The sequence below is a fragment of the Ursus arctos genome, unplaced genomic scaffold (genome assembly GCF_023065955.2).
Source record: "Ursus arctos isolate Adak ecotype North America unplaced genomic scaffold, UrsArc2.0 scaffold_9, whole genome shotgun sequence".
NCBI classification, from domain to species: Eukaryota; Metazoa; Chordata; class Mammalia; order Carnivora; family Ursidae; genus Ursus; species Ursus arctos.
Genome location: NW_026623111.1, coordinates 78,896,478 through 78,912,835, shown reverse-complemented (window position 1 = coordinate 78,912,835; position 16,358 = coordinate 78,896,478). Strand labels below are relative to the sequence as shown.

The window sequence follows — 16,358 nt, the reverse complement described above, 5'->3', positions numbered from 1 at the left end:
GGGCTCTTGAGGAACAGTGAGCGAGCAGGCTGCGCTGAAATGGGACCGGGGCCCACAAGGCAAAGAAGCGCTAATGTTTTCCGTCTGAACCCCCCTTCAGTGCGCGAGAAAGAGCAGGGAAAACAACATCCTGAGGTTTTGTAGTCAAAGTGGATAATAGTTTTCCTCCACAGACAATTGAAATGTAAAAAAAACCCCCAAAACAAAAACCCTTTCTTAATAGAAGAAACTCGTGGCAGAGTAACAGCGTAGCCCACTGCGCGAACATCACGACGGATCTGGCCCCCGCTAAGGACAGGAATGTAAGCGCCTTTTTCGAAGTATTTAGAATCCTATCGCTATGGTGGTCTATTTTTTTGATGATGCGCCCAGGATCAGAGGAACAGAGTCATGGGCTTCACCCTGGATGTTCCTTTCCGGGTTTTATATCCCAAGTTAGAATTTTCGCGTGAACGAACGTGCTTCTAGAAGCGTCTAACTCTCCGTGCGCGTTGGCGCCCGTGCGCCCTGGGAGCGCCGCCGTCAGCCACTTACGGAAGGTGCGGTGGGCACGAGGTCGCTTTCCGTTCTTCCCGTCTGCATTGCTGTGTGGACCCGGACAGACTCGTAAATGGAAGGTTCTTCCACTTTTCTTGGATAGGGATGTTTCAGGACAATCAGAGTGCCTGAGCGAAGACAAAAGAACATCATCAGAGAGTAGCTCCAGAAAGAAGGCCCACGTGCGAGCAACCAGAGAACTGTGGCTAGATGTCAGCCTCTTGCTTTCTCATCTTTTCACTCGTTCATTTTGTCGACGTGTATCCAGTCCCAGGTATGTGCCCGGCGCTTAAGGTGGACGTGAGATACAAAGCATGATGAGATGATTCCTGTCCTTCTAGTGATCAGGCAGAACTAGCCACGGATATCACTTAATGGTCGCCATTTAAATCAACAGGGCGAGAGATCAGGGTCAGAGATGTGGACGGCGCATGCCGGGGGCGCCCGGGCCCTGAAGACCCCTTCTATGGAACACTTCAGAGAAGCTTCCATGGAGGAGGCCACAGGGATCCAGACCTTAAGCTATAACTGGAAGTTTTCCAGGTAGGCTTTATAAAATTCTCGAAAGTAAAACCTAACAAATGCACTGGGGTCTGACAGGATCGATTGCATAGTCCTTATTTCTCACTAGTTTCAGAACAAACTTGTAACAAATCAGTGGGTCTCAGAAAAAGTGTACTCGTTGCATTATCCCTGCTGTCTCTACCACCCGACGAACAAAATAAGCTACATGAAAATTTGCTTTGCTCAGGTGAACATAACCTGAGCTGGCTTATGGGCCTGGGCGAGTCCCTCCAAGGCTGAGAGCACTTCCGACTCAACACTTCTGACCTTCCCCGGTCAACCAGCTAATCAGGAACGAGATACTTGACAAAACGAGTAAGTTAAGGGTTTCTTCCCCATTGCTATGGTTTCTTGCTTTTATTTCACTGGGGCCTTGTGAAGGCAGGCCTGACATGGTACCAGACATTTGGGGAGATGTAAAGAATTCAGTAATACATTCAACAGATATTTATTGGGCTCCCTACGTGCCAGACGCTTGTCCAGGCAGTGGGAATACAGCACCACGCAAAGAAGATAGAGCACCCGCTCCTCCGGAGGGGGGGCCAAAAAAGAAATGAAGAGAAATACGTCAGGTGACAGCAGTGTTACGGAAGCCCTAACAGAGCACGATAAAGGTCATAACAGGAGATGAAAGTGGTGTCGGGGAGGGCGATAATTCATAGGGGTGGTTGGAAAGGCTTCTTTGAGAAGGTACTTGAAAGATTATAGAAAGTATGGACCTTGGGCGCCTGGTTGGCTCAGTCGGTTAAGCGTCTGTCTTCGGCTCAGGTCATGATCCCAGAGTCCTGGGATGGAGCCCCGCATCAGGCTCCCAGCTCCCCAGGGAGGCTGCTTTTCCCTCTCCCTCTGCCCCTCCCCCCTGCTCGTGCTCTCTCTCCCTTTCTCTCTCTCAAATAAATAAAATCTTAAAAAAAAAAATGAAGTATGGACCTTGAACTGGAGTAAGAGAGACAACGAGGACAGAGAGACCACCTCTGCGGTTAAAAAGCACGTGATAATAATAATACACCTACAAACAAAGCCGAACGAGTCTGCAGTGCTCGGTGCTCGAGTATGCCCGACGTGGCGACTGCGAAAACCCAACTGCAGCCTGTGACCGTGGGCCCACGGGGCGCCCTGCTGTCACTCGAAAAGGAGCACTGAGAAAAGCCAGGAGAGGGTCTCTGACCTTGGCCCCAGAGAAGAATGAGACTCTGGCCTCCTTCTTCTGCATCCAGTTCACACCCGTAGCATTGGGATCACAATGAACACTGGCTTTCACAGGTATCCGAAGCCCTGGTCCCGAGCTTGCGCATTGTCAGCGCTCTCTTGTCAATGTGGTCCTTTCATGAGAACAGAGCCAGTCATATCAGGACAAGGGACCAGCGACAGTTCTACAGTTCTACAGTCATAACGAAAACAGAGACGCCTAAATCAAGAGCAGCCGTTGTACAGGCTCAGGGGCTGTGTGACACAATCGTAACGTGCCAGATGCTCGTGAACATGGGGCTGGCTCCAAGGTGCCCCCCCCGGAACCCCCCAAGCGATGTGCCTGGTGGTCACCATGGCATCCCGGAAAGAGCTAGCTTACTGCCACTCGGTACCTGTTGATCCTAGACAGTCATTCTAGCTTCTGTTTCCCCCTCGGAGTTGTGAGAATAATTACCCTTTCTTCACAAGGCTGTTTGAAGCACCAAAGAAAAAGTGTTTGTGAAAGGATTATGAAAATGTGAGATGTTATTATGCTTTGATAGAGAGTATTTTTAAATTCTTAAATGAAAACCCAATGATCGCATCTCTGGAACATGAATTTTTAAATGTCGAGTTAAAAAAGACCCATGTGTGACATTATGCCAAGAACAAAAATGGCAGAGTCTAGTAGCCCCTGGCGGCCGCTGTGTGAGACGCATGGGCACGCCCCAAACCCTTCCATCTGACAGTGGAGGAGAGGGGCCTGGGCCCAGGGCTCAAAGCCACTCCTAAGTTAGAGAAAAGGTGAAATCTCATGCTTTCTCTTCAAAGATGATGCTAAATTTTCATCCTTTTCCATATGTTTAATGTGAAAATAATTTTTTAAATGATGCCATAGAAAGATGTACCTAGTCAATCCTGGTTTTGCACGTAGCTTCCCATTGCTTCTGTAACAATTCACCACCACCGTAGGGACTTAGACCAACTCAAATTTATTATCTCACAGTTCTGGAGGTCAGAAGTCTGAAATGGGTCTCACGAATCTAAAATCAAGGTATTGGCAGGGCTGCTTCCCTTCTGGAAAGGCTCTAGCGGAGAATCCATTCCCTATCTTTTCTAGCTTCTAAAGGCTGCCGTCATGGTAGCCCCATTCCTCCATTTTCAAAGTCAGCAACAGCATGTGTGAGGCCTGCCCACACTGCCATGTCTCTGGGTCTCTCTCTACTGCCCCCGTCTTTCACTTATAGGGACCCTTTTGATGACAATGCCCCCCCCCGAAAACCCAGGATAACCTCCCTATCCAAAGTCAGCTGATTAGTAGTCTTAATTCCATCTTGAAACTTAATTCCCTCTTGCCATGTAACATAGCATATTCACAGGTGCAGGGAGAGACGTGGGCATCTTTGGGGGGGGGGGCATTATCTCGCCTATCACAGTATCAGTGCCTGGGAGATAAGCGTAGCCTTGGGGGCCAGCTGTGCTACTGTGTAAGGATCTCCGGCCAAGGGTGCTGCCTGAGCCACAGTGCCAAAACCACTTGGTATTATAAAGCCATTGTCTTTTCAACAGGTGTCTTTCCCAACCCTGAGAGTCCCTTCAGAGCAGGTGTGGTGCCAAGTTTATCTCTGTATCCCCACCTCCCACTAAAGACGCTGACACAATGAAGCCTTGGTCAGTGAGTGGATAAATGAATGCCACAGTAATTCAGGTTAAGTCAGAGAAGAGCCTGGGAGGAACCAGCCTCCCAGGGCCACGATTACCCTGCCCGGGACCAGGACAGAACCACAACGTCAAGTACAGCTGTCCAAATCTCCACTGGGGGCAACCAAATTCTATTTCGAAAACCTCTTCTAAAGTTTAACCAACAAAAGCTAAACTGAGGGAAATGATAATGAGTCAACAGGAAAGTAGAATTGAGTATAGATTGATTTGAACTAGTAAGACCATGAATGAAGCTAGACTGAATGGTGGGATGAAGAAAATGGCCGTCTACTGATAAAAAGTTAGCTCCCACGGATAATCCCACCTCCTAAAGACGGGTCTTCTTAGCTGAGGGTTCTGCGCACGGAGAAAGCAATACATAGACTTCCTGGCATGGCTGCCGGGCTTACGATGATTTCCCCTTCCACAGAGACTGCCCCATCCTTGCACACCAGGCTAGATCCCCACAGACCCTGGTGCCCCCCGCAAACGCCTCTCCCGGCTGCACTCACGGGACTCACTGCCCGGGGATCTACTTAGTTACTTCTCTGGGGAGAAGGCCCACTATCTTCAGTATCTGAGCTACGTGAACAGACTGCTCTCGCCTGCCTTTGACATAAAACCTGGTCTCAGAAACGTGCGGTGGAGGTATATTTTTGAGGCGACCAGAGCAGGGCCAAGCGAGGCTTTTCAGTTTGCTGAAAGCTTCAGGGTTGCCATGATCTTGGGGTTGATTCTTTATTGTCTCTTGGGGTTCATCCCGCCTTTATATTTGGAGACAGAATACTAATATCCGTAAAAGAAAGGAAGAAAGAAAGAAAGAAAGAAAGAAAGAAAGAAAGAAAGAAAGAAAGAAAGATCCACTTCTCTCCCTGTACTCCCCTCCCCCCATTAAAAAAAAAATTCAGCCAGCCGAGGTTGGTTTCTGTCATTTGCAATCAAAAGAAACTTAGAAAATGTGGCCTCCATAGACTCACTATATTTCCACCAAAGGTCCAAGGTGGTGCCTTGGCTCCGTAAGGGAGGAACTCCAGGTGAGTGATATGGAGGCCAAATTAACTCCAGGATTTGGTGGGAAAATTCAGATACAAAGCAACAGGAGGCCGGGGCTGGTAGAGGGAGGAGAGAGGAAGCTCTGCAGCCACAGGTCTTGGAGACCTGGCTGCAAGTTTCACTTCAATTTCTGAGCTACATGAAGGAGATGTTTCCTGCCTCTGACATGAAACCTGGTTTCAGAAGCGCTACGGGGAGGTACATTTTTGAGGTGATCAGAGCGAGACCAAGGCAGGTGCTTCGGTTTGCTTGGGCTGTCCTGTTAACTTACAGGCCACCCACTGTGTATGTGACATTGTGAGACTGCAAGGAGGGACTCCCTGGCGCATTGCTCGCAGGCAGTCAGCAACACAGTAAGAACAGCCTCAAGCCTCAGGCACTGGGGTGATATCTGCAACAGAGAGCAGTTCAAGAGCACACAGAGCCCTTAAAAGGAAATTTTTATTCAGAGCATTTCTTTTCTGCACTAAAGCACCCCCTTACCCATCAGGTTTCTCAGCCAGACTGTAAGATGTTTGAGGGTGGGACGCTATCTGATTCATCACTCCATTGTCAGGAGTAATAGTGTGCAGCTCGTAGTTGGCACTCAATATGTATTTGTTGAATTAAATTGAAATAAGACCACATCGATCCATGTCTCGTTATTGCCCTCAGGTTCAGAAAACATGCTTGGCACCCGGCATACCCATGGCAACTTCCTCTGTCTCCTCCTGCCAGTGGGAAGTGGCTCTCTAGAGGGAGTGACAGGAGTATTCAAGACCTTTCTCCTTTCTTCTTTGCAACCTGCTCTGCAAATGAACTTTAACCTGCCATAAAATGGTGCTGGTGAAACTATGGTCATTTACACACACAGGGGCTTTGATTTCCATTTCCAGTCTCCCGGGGAGACCTACACAGAGGGTCAGTCAGCCAGGTCAGAAGGTTCTGTTAAAAATCACTCTTTTTGGAGCGATCACTTGATCTGACCTTTCATCTGAATCCACTGTGGAACTGGCTTAAAATTTGGAGATGACATAACCATTTGACAAACGCAAATTCAGTCGTCCCTCACTAATTCTTCATGACCTGCCCAAGAAGCTACGGCTCTTGCATAATATGGCGGAGAGAATTACCATAACAATGCTTCATTAAAAGACAATAATAATGATTAATTATGCCACGCTACAAATTATTTTTATAGTCTTACATACCTAATCTCATTCAGTCTTCACCAGCAAGTCATGAACTATTAAGGCACGAACTATTAGGCTCTCATTTATAAGATGGTGAAACTGAATCTCAGAGAGGTTACATAATTTGCCCAAGGACATCCAGCTAGGGAGCAGCGCTGAACGGGGCGTTCATACTCATCTCACCATATTATTTTCGGCCGCGGTGGCCACACCATGGAAACTCTCCGTGGCCAGTGAAACGTACTCCGTTGTGGGCAGGAGGGCAGACACAGGAATCAAAATTCAAAGAAACGGATTCTTTAGGAGGCAACTTGAGGAATGGGGATGTGAGGTTTTGCTCGACATTTCTCACCAGGGCTCCGTTTCTTCATTTGTAGAGGAAAACTGAGCTGGTCCATGGGCTCCCTTTGCATTCTAATAGCCTGTAAGTCTAGTTGAACTCCCAGGCCCACGGCAGGGCAAAGAAATACGAAGACATCAGTAACCCGATGTGTGTCCTGTTTCCTGTAAACGTACACTATCCATTTCAAGTACTTTCCTCCTGGGGTCGTTGTATCTTTGTGCCTCGGTTTCCCTTTCTTCCACCTTCCCATTCGAACTTTACATTTTATTTTACCTGACTGTATATACAGAGGCTGTTTTGTATCCTTTCTGGAGGGACATAAATAAGATGGGCCTACGTATGTTTTCTAGTCGGCCTTTTTCTGTTGTAAGATTTCCTCCGGTATAATCTCTCAAAAGGCCATTCATGTAAATAAAATAAGAACAGCAGTAAATACAAAGACAGAGGCTCGAATGGATTCGCAGTTTTTAGGACAATGGCTTTATATCACATACCAAAAATATCATTACAGACCTTAAAGAAGAGACCGGGGGAGGGGCCTGCCATGTCCTACAAACATTCTCCCAGGTCACGGTGGCAGGGCTCTTCCCGTCCAAACCCACTCGAGGTCACACTGTGCCATGGCGATGGCGTGCTGCCGTGTCACCGGTAGACCAGTGTCAGGAGACGGCAAGGTGAGCGGAAAGCCCCAGAGCAAGGCTGGCCCGGATTCCACTCGCAGCTCTGATGCTTGCGAGCTGTGGCGCCTTGGTCAGATAACTCAGAATGTCTAAGTTTTGATTGCCTCATCTGGAAATGGGACCATTTTCACACGATGGTGGGAGGTTCAGAAGATTCAAGAATGTGATATATGTGAAAGCATCTGACAGAATGCTAGGAACTTAGTAAGCACTCCACATGTTGCTTCCCTTCCCTTCCCTGCCTGCTTTCTTCCTGTTTCAAACACAACTCATTACAAACTAAGATCATTTCCTTTTTTTGGCAAGCATAAACTAAAGAAGTGATTCTTGCTTGTGGTTGGCAGAATTCTGAGTTGTCACCAATTATTTTCCAGAAATGTCCCACAAGTCTCAAACTACAATTAATTTTAACTTAATTATTCTTAAATGCCACCTGGGTAAAAAGGCTGGTATTACAAAATAAAATAATAACTCTAGCAGTTATCAAGAGGTTGGGAATCCCCACATCAAGACAAAAAGAGAAGTGGAAATTTGACATTTAGGAAAGAACCAGATAGGATCTTCAAAACTGAGAACCAATTATTATAAAGGGTAAGCACAGACATAGCACTTGACTTGTATCATAGGCTTTCATGCGGGGTAGGTGATTAAAGCCCCAGCACAGTAATTCCTATCATGCATCGTATATGACTACTTCACAGACAGAAGTATTCTAATAGAAACAAAGGGTAATAGGAAAGGTCATTTTTGTTCTAATAGTATTTGGACATGTAAGGATAAAGGTAAATGCTATCTAGGGCCGCCTGGGTGGCTCAGTCGGTTAAGCATCTGACTTGGGCTCAGGACATGATCTCAGGGCCCTGGGTTTGAGTCCCACATCGGGCTGTACACTCCACACTCAGCAGGGAGTCTGCTTCTTCCTCTCCCTCTCTCTCTACCTCTTCTTTTTCTCCCTCTCCCTGCTCCTTTGTGCATGAGCTCTCTCTCGAAAATAAAATAAAATAAAATAAAATAAAATAAAATAAAATAAAATAAAATAAAATAAATGCTGTCTAAATTTTCAAGATTATATATATGAAACTTAGCTAATTATAAGAGGGTACAGTAAAAATTGATAATGGACCAAACATATCCATGCTAATAAAAAAGTTTCAAATTCCCAAGTCTATTTGAGTTTGATTTAGAAGCCATGTACACATATGAAGGAGGTTTTTCATAGCAGCCTATGATTACAAATGAAAGTCAAATTCTGAATTTAATCATTACCGACCATACATACAACACAAAGCATCACTTCAAATGATGCTTTGTATAGACTTTGGCAGTAAAAATTGTCAGAAGTTCACTGGTTGAGGTGTTGCCATGTGTGTTGCAATCCAGGCTTGGGCAATGGGATGAATGGGAAATCAACATGAAATGACGAAATGTTGTGGTTAATTAGTAGCATTATTTCTTAATGTACTGGGAATCAGGATCAGGGTGCGAAACTGACAAAAATTCTTCTTCTCATAGGATTTACATACTAGTGCAAAGATTTTTTTTTTATTTTTAATTTTTTTGCAAAGATTTTTTAAAAAGTGAATTATGCAATTTGTTAGAAGATAAAAGAGCCACCGAGGAAAGTAAAGGAAGAGAACATGTCAGGTGTCTCTATGATATACTTGGGAAATGGTTGGGATTTGACAGTCAGAAATATCTTAAGAGTGTTTATGGGTTTCAATAAAGAGAACTTAAAGTGAACAAAAACTTTCATGGAGATTGGAAAGGTTAAATGAAGATTATAGCCAGGGAAATTATAATAGTAGAATATTGAGGCTGTCAGGAGGCTTAGATCGTGCTTAGGAAATCTTCACTCTTCTGATTAGGAACAGAAATCCTCAGAGTTTAAAGAGTAGAGAATAGGAATAGAGTAAGAAAATGGATATCTTAAAATAGTATTCTTCCCTTGAGGTTAACACTTTTACGTCTCCTGAATACAAAGATTATCTTAGGACCCAGAGCCTAAGAGAAACCTGGGTTCCCCTCTATATTATGTGTAGGGCTATTGGTTTTTTGGAGGACCCCCCCCCCCCCCCGCCTTTGCCCTAGGAGGTAATGCAGCCATGGATAAGTGTGGGGAAGTGTCTCTTAAATAAACTCACTCTCTGGGCTCTGCAGGTGCGTGCTGGCCTGATGGGGGTCTGGGCTAAAAGGAGTGGGCTGACATACCCAGTTTGAGTCCTTTCCATTCCTAGGATCTGGAAGTCAGACCCCTGGCAGGCCTCATCCATTGTGCATGCAAATACTCCCCGTGGTAATCTTTAATCGAATGAAAACTTTAAGAATTTGCACTTCGTCTGATGGTGAACGAGAAATCATCAGCCTGGAGGTTTCCTGATCACCGGGGGTCAACACCAGGAGCCAATACTTAAATGAATAAGAAGAGACCTGTTTTTAGAAGGTGGCATCCTGGTTTCCACTCACTGTTATTCACAGGTCCCAGTGCTGACTGTGGCTTCTGAAAATCTGCTGGGCTTAAGAGTCATCATGACTTCAGCACGTTATCTTGTTTCCTGAGGCCTGTTACTCCCAGAGAGGCAAACCTAGAACAGTCAGTTGTCATGGGTCCCCCTTGTGCCCAGCCTCCGTGGCTTTGCCTTCGTCTGGCTGGGACAGATAAGAGGACTATTTCAGTTATGGAATCTAACTCAAGGGCTGGAAGGTACTAAGTCAAGTACATACCCATAAGCATCAAGAGCCTATAGCAGGGGTTCAAATGATAGCAAATTCCCTGTTGGATAATAATGGAACCGAGAAGATGCAGCAGAGAGGATAAAAATCTTAGTTTCCTGAGTTTTACTGCCGTGCGTGCGGTAGTTATGGTTCATGTTAATGATACAGCGAACTTCAGCTTTGGATAAAACTACCACAGGAGTCAGGATTATACAGGTTTTTTTTTTACAAACCCTAATGGATTAATGGTAAACCTTCTTTAGTTAGATTAATGTATTGACAGGAAACTTCATTGTCCTGAATTCAATGTCAAGGACACTTTACTTTGGTGAAGTCTTAGGTGATCCTCTTGCCCGGAGACTGGACCTGTGCCAGAAAGGGTCCACCAGAAATCACTACATTCACTTTGGTCTTAAAGTTTTTGGAAACATTTCGATAGGGAGAGTGTGCACCTTTTCCCTAACTTGGAGAAAGTTCAGGACGGAGCACAGAGAATGATCCAAGGGGTTAAAAATAGAGTCTAAGCGGAGAGTTTAAAAGAAGGAAGCTGATGTTGGTTGGAGGACGAAAGAAGGCTGCGAGATAGCACTTAGCACGGCTTTGAGGCTACACAGAGTTCCCACTCTTAGTTATCCACCCACTCATCCATTGATTCACCGAAGCGTCGGGCACTGTATCAGGACCTGGGGGTGCTGGAGAAGGACACCAACAGAGGCAGATAAAACAAAGTCTGTAGCTTCAAAAATCTCTTCTCAATTTCTAGTGTCCAAGAAGTGAGTAACATTGAGTGTAGGGTTGGAAACCAGTAGGAAGTAAGTCTGAAGAGAAAGGATTTGAGAAATTGAAAAGCTAACGCCGAAGCAGCGACGGAAATAAATAATACGTGCCCACCTGCCGTGTGTTTATGAGAACCACGTTCAGGGCCGATTGGAAGAATTTCCACCGGACAAAAAAATTATAGCTTCAATTTCGTAGTTTGGAATACTCTATTAGAGGCCTGGTGCGGTCCGTATAAAGCAAGGCAACTATTTTGTGGTCCCCACGGTGCCCGTCGTCTGCACTTGATACCGTAGGACTCCTGTGAGGGCCTATGCAGGCCACAGAAACAGCAGGAAAGGAAAAGCCAGTGGTGGCATCTGTCCCCACCACCGTGAAGTTAACAAAGAGCCCGCTGGCCATGTTTACCGAGAGAACGAGTATGCACAAGCTCACGGTGGAACAGTGGCTGTGACGCCCTGAGGTCCTCTTCTGCACAAGTTCTGGAATCGCCCAGCTTTTGCTTAGCTGAGCGCTATCATCACTTAGGTCACATCAAACTGTGATTCTGCATCGCCAATGTGGGGTGATCTGCTTACTTTATTGAGCTGGTGCAGGAAAACAGGTTAGATAATTCGAATACCAAGGAAGCGTGTGGTTTGGTTTGTTTTTAACTTGAATATTCTGGTTTGACTTTAACCACTCAAACAGGGAAATTCAAAATTTCCCATCCGTATTTAAGTCCAGTGTAAAAACTTACAAAAACCGAGACAAGAGAAACAGAATTTTATGGTGAAATAAGTAAAGGCCTTGCTAAAGAGAGCAATTTCTAGTCAATATTTTCAATATTCAGTGATCTTTGTGGAAATGTAAGCATCAATTTTATTTCTAAAAATGCTCAAAATTATCTGTTATGGGCCTCCCCGATATGCAAACTGCCCATACCTACAATCATGAGGAATCAAAAAATCGTTCTGGCCTTTCTTCTTTCTTTGTTGATTATATATATTGTTATAAAATGAATAGACTATTTTTTTAAAATTGTGTAATCAATCCATTAAATAACATAGTCCAAGAAAACGACCCTCTTCGTACAGAGCACATTGGTTTCTCCTAAAGGTAATTCTAATATATGCATATATAATTTATTAGTGTAGCATATGGCACTGTAACTGGATAAACAATTGTTTCTAAACATATCTAATTGTGTGTCATATGCACATAATTCAACAGAAGTGACGGCTACTTGATGAAACCCGCCCTGCCCCCCCCACCCTGAAACCCGGAGCCAGCTACCTGTTCATTGCTTACCTGTCTCACTTCCAATCAAAGGCTGGTTTGCAAAATGCTTGACAAAATCCTTCAAAGACGAGAATTCATTAAAGCCAAATTTAAATGAATATCCGGTATATTCAACATGAAAGTGTTTGACAGAGTCTTTGGCTCTGAAAGGGAAAAAGAAATGCTTAAGGTTATTTAACAAACGAATATCTTTTTTTGAAGAAGGGAAATATAACCTAAGTACTAGCATCACCATTAAACTCTTCTAAAAACTGAGGATTTCGACACAATAGTGAAATCGCTGGCATTTTTAAAGCACTTGTGTTTTTGGGCAGAGCTTTTCTCAATTTTTCACTATAATGGAAGACAAGAGGCGATTCTCCCTGTGCATTCTCTGACTTCCCGAGAGGGTCCTTGACCGGTAACCCCCTTCAGTGTTTAAGACGGCAGAGAATAGGGATAACAGAAATGGCAGGTTGCACCCTCCCCAAGTCCTCCTCTTTTTGGCTCTTCTCTCTTACTTGTTTGGGAGTCGGTCTGAATTCGGCTTCTGCCCCTTAATTAGTTGTGTGAGCCCAGCCCTTTTCTTGCCAAGCTGGTTCCACTGCCTGCTGAATAAAATACCCAATTTCCTACAACGTCATCTTCCACCTCATTTTTGGAATGAGGCAGAGCATTAAATAAATTATAAATTGTAAGTATATATAGTTATTATAAATAAATTATATATATATTATTTATATACATACACATAAGTATGTATTATTTGACTTCCACTATTCCTCTCCTCCGTCTTTTTTTTTTTTTAAAGATTTTATTTCTTTATTTGACAGAGAGAGACAGCCAGCGAGAGAGGGAACACAAGCAGGGGGAGTGGGAGAGGAGGAAGCAGGCTCCCAGCAGAGGAGCCTGATGTGGGGCTCCATCCCAGAACGCCGGGATCACGCCCTGAGCCGAAGGCAGCCGCTTAGACTGCACCACCCAGGCGCCCCTCTCCTCCGTCTTCTCTCTGTGAATGGCCTGCTCGAACTTTAGCATGCATCAGAAATCAGAATCACCTGGAGGGCTTGTTGAATCCCCGGTTTCTAGGCCGTACCCCCTGAATTCCTGAATCAGTACTTCCAAGGCCCAGGAATTTGCATCCCTAACATGTTCTCAGGTGCTGCTGCTGGTCTGGGGCCCCTGAGAACTGCTGCTCTAATCCAAGTGGACCTACGATTCTCCTAGAAGTTTCTGCCGTTGCCCCTCAGCTCTTCCAGTTCCCTTCACCTGCAACACCATCCCCTCTGTTTGGATCAAGCGTCAGTTCAAACACCGCCTGCTCTGTCAATGACTGGAGATACTTCCATCTTGAGTTACTCGCTTTGCTCTCCTCAACCCTCCAAGCACGGAGCTGGCGTTCTCTCCCGCGGGTTACTGCACGCTGCCTTGCAGACAGCCACCTGTGCAGCGTCCCCCGCCCCCGGGAGGCTGTACTTACTCAGGGGAAAGTCCGAATCTTCTACAAGACTCACCAGTGTGGTCGGCATAGAGCGGATGCTCTCAAGTGCTTGTTGTTGACGGACTGAACACATGAATGAGTGAACTAAGCCATGCTTCTGAGCCGGGCTGTGGTTCCTGTCACCTCTGCTGGTGGGTTTTTATTTTTTTTCTAAAAGTATTTCCAAGTGCTTGTCTTGGAAATTCACAAGCTGTATTTTACATTTTTATACAGATGCGATCGATATCCGCCACCTAATTGTAGAGCTTCTGATCTAACTGTTCAGATGAGACATCTATGGGTGGGAGGTTAACATTCTTTGATCCAATACTTCCGCAGGTTGGTTTGTGACTGGGGGAGATCTACGTATTAAAGGAGTTGTAGCCTAGCCACTTGATGACATTTTCACCTCTGCTATCCATCAGAGAAAGCACCATTCCTGCTTCCACCCAAGCAGAATTTCGTGTCTGAGTAATACTTTTCCCAAAATGTTATTTAGAAAAATTTTAAGCAAAATATGGCAGAGTAACATGAAAAATGTTAATGACTGTGTGTGTGTGTGTGTGTGTGTGTGTGTGTTTTCTCTATGACCCTCTTATTTAACCCCCTCACCCTTCCACTGATTTCTCCCACTGCCCTTAGAGTAAGCCTCTAGACCTCTGCTCCCAGGAGTGGAAGGTGTGGCAGGCAGCCATCTATCATGACTCCGGTCCTCAGTCCCTGGACCACGAACAACTTTTCCCATTTATTCAATAAAATGCTAGTACAGATGCTGCTATGAAGGGATTTTGCAGATAATTAAGGCCCCGTGTTAGCTGACGTGACAATAGGGAGATTGTCCGGGTGGGTCCGACTTAATCACATGAGAGTCTTGGAAAAAGCAAAGAGTTCTTTCTGGCTGGTCACAGGAGAAGAGATCAGAGAGACACGCTCTGGCTGGTCTAGAAGGAAGCAAACATCCATGCTGTGAACTGCCTGCCAGTTCACTTGGGCCACTTGGCAGGGAACTGTGGGTGGATTCCAGAAGCTGACCCTGATCTCTGGCCAATAGCTAGATGGAAAACGGGGAGCTCAGTCTTACAGCAGCAAGGAAATGAATGAAAAGGAATGAAGCAAAAAAGAAGAGAATGAAGGACGAGGACACCGAGTCCCAGAGAACCACAGCCTCAGTCAGCACCTTACTTTGGCCTGGTAGGAGCCTGAGCACAGAAATTGGAGAACCGGCCTGGGCTTCTGACGCACAGAAACTGGGAGATAATCAATGTAGTTGTTTAAAGCCACTAAGTTTGGGGTTATTTGCTTTGTGGCACAGAAAATACAGAAGTCCAGAAGCACAAAGAGAGGATTTAAAAAAAATTAATTCTTGGCTTTTGAGCTCATAGAAGCCCACTATCAATTATTTAGGGAAATACTTGTGAAGCCAGTTTTTCCCCTTCTTGGAGGGAGAGGAGACTTAAGAAAACAAAACAGAACAAAAAACGGTCTCTAAGCTGGATGAAAAAGAGGATTCAGAGAGAAAGGAGTGTAGACGTTGCTACTGAGTTAGTGACAAGGAGGCCTAGACCCCATGGGGCAGAACAGAACAGAGAAAACTTCCTGGTGCCAGATCCACATGAGGGGTGCACTACTCTTTTTAGGGGAATATGGAGGTGCCATCAGAACAGTGGCAAAACAGCAATGGTTTGAGATTAATGAGTGGGTGTCTGAGGGCGATTTCATGGGGTCCTCACATCCCTCGTCTAAGCAGAGCGCAATGTCCCATAAACCCAGAAAGACCTGCTACATGCCCGCAGAGGCCAAGGTGACAGATGCTGACGGAGAACCATCGCCTCCCCCTGATTTTCACCTGCGGAGGTCAGCTTCCCCGATCAGGAGGCCGGCTAGGAGGAAGCAGGGGAGGAGAGAGACCCTGCAAGGACTGGACCATCACGGGTTTGGGCTGCGCAGGGACTGGATTAATTTCATTAACATTCAGAGGAAGTGGAGCTTGGAGAAAGTTCAGTCCATTTATGGAAAAAAAAAATTAAAATTTGCCTTACTGCCTGCTTGAGTTTGTGATCATGAGCATTGCACACTCACAGATCATTCTGATTTTCCAGGGGAAGCAAGGAATGTCAAAAGGGCACTGGGCCAGGTTTCAGGGATTTGGATTCTGATTTATGGGGTGCAAAGACACTTTAGCACTTTGGGCTTCAGTTTCTCCATCAGGCAAGCGAGACATTAAGCAATTCATAAAGTGTCCTTCAGCTCTCGCCTTTTCTTCCCAGCCGAGGGAAGGAGGAAGAATGTTTCTTACAGTCTGCCATCCAGAGCTTGGAATCCTTACAGCTGCAGGTCTACCAGGAGTCAAGAGAGTTTTTTTCGGGCAACGTGAGAATGCTGTTATCTGGCAATCTGAGTGTGATGATAAAGTCAATGCCCGTGCAGGATAGATGGGATGGTGTCGAATTCATAGAGCTCGTAAGCATCCTACCTCACGGAGAGAGAGTAGAGCCCAGTCCTTTCATTGCTGTCCCTCAGAAGGTAGCTTCCGTCACATCCGTTGGAGAGGAGAAGCGCCTCGGCCGCGTGGCGTGTGAGGTTGCCGTGATACCACCTAGGAGGAAGGGAACCACACTTTCACTCCGGACTCACCGCAAGTGACTCTTCCTTCCCTGGGCTTTCGTCTCAAAGACGACCTCAGCAATATTCTCCACCGTAGGCGGCCCAGAGACCAAACTCTCAGCCCACACATCAGGACAAGGAGCGCTCTGGGCCGGGCGGAAGGGAGAGTAGAGAGAATGGGCAAATAGCAGTGTCGTGGGTTGAATTGTGTCCTGAAAATTCCTAGGTTGAAGTCCTGGTTCCCAGTACTTCAGCATGCGATCTTATTTGGATATAGGGTCTTGTCTTTAGCAAGTTATAATGAG

The 16,358-nt window shown here is 45.7% G+C and overlaps 1 protein-coding gene across 1 annotated transcript in view; it reads right to left on the bottom strand.

Moving 5' to 3' along the window:
• Positions 1-16,358, bottom strand: part of DAPP1 (dual adaptor of phosphotyrosine and 3-phosphoinositides 1) — a 47,178-nt gene that overhangs the window by 11,735 nt on the left and 19,085 nt on the right. Inside the window, exons 2-4 of the mRNA XM_026509666.4 lie at positions 15,923-16,045; positions 12,000-12,133; positions 535-665 (exon numbers count right to left, since the gene is read on the bottom strand). Coding sequence (XP_026365451.1) covers positions 535-665; positions 12,000-12,133; positions 15,923-16,045 — 388 coding nt within the window. The remainder of the gene's footprint in view (positions 1-534; positions 666-11,999; positions 12,134-15,922; positions 16,046-16,358) is intronic.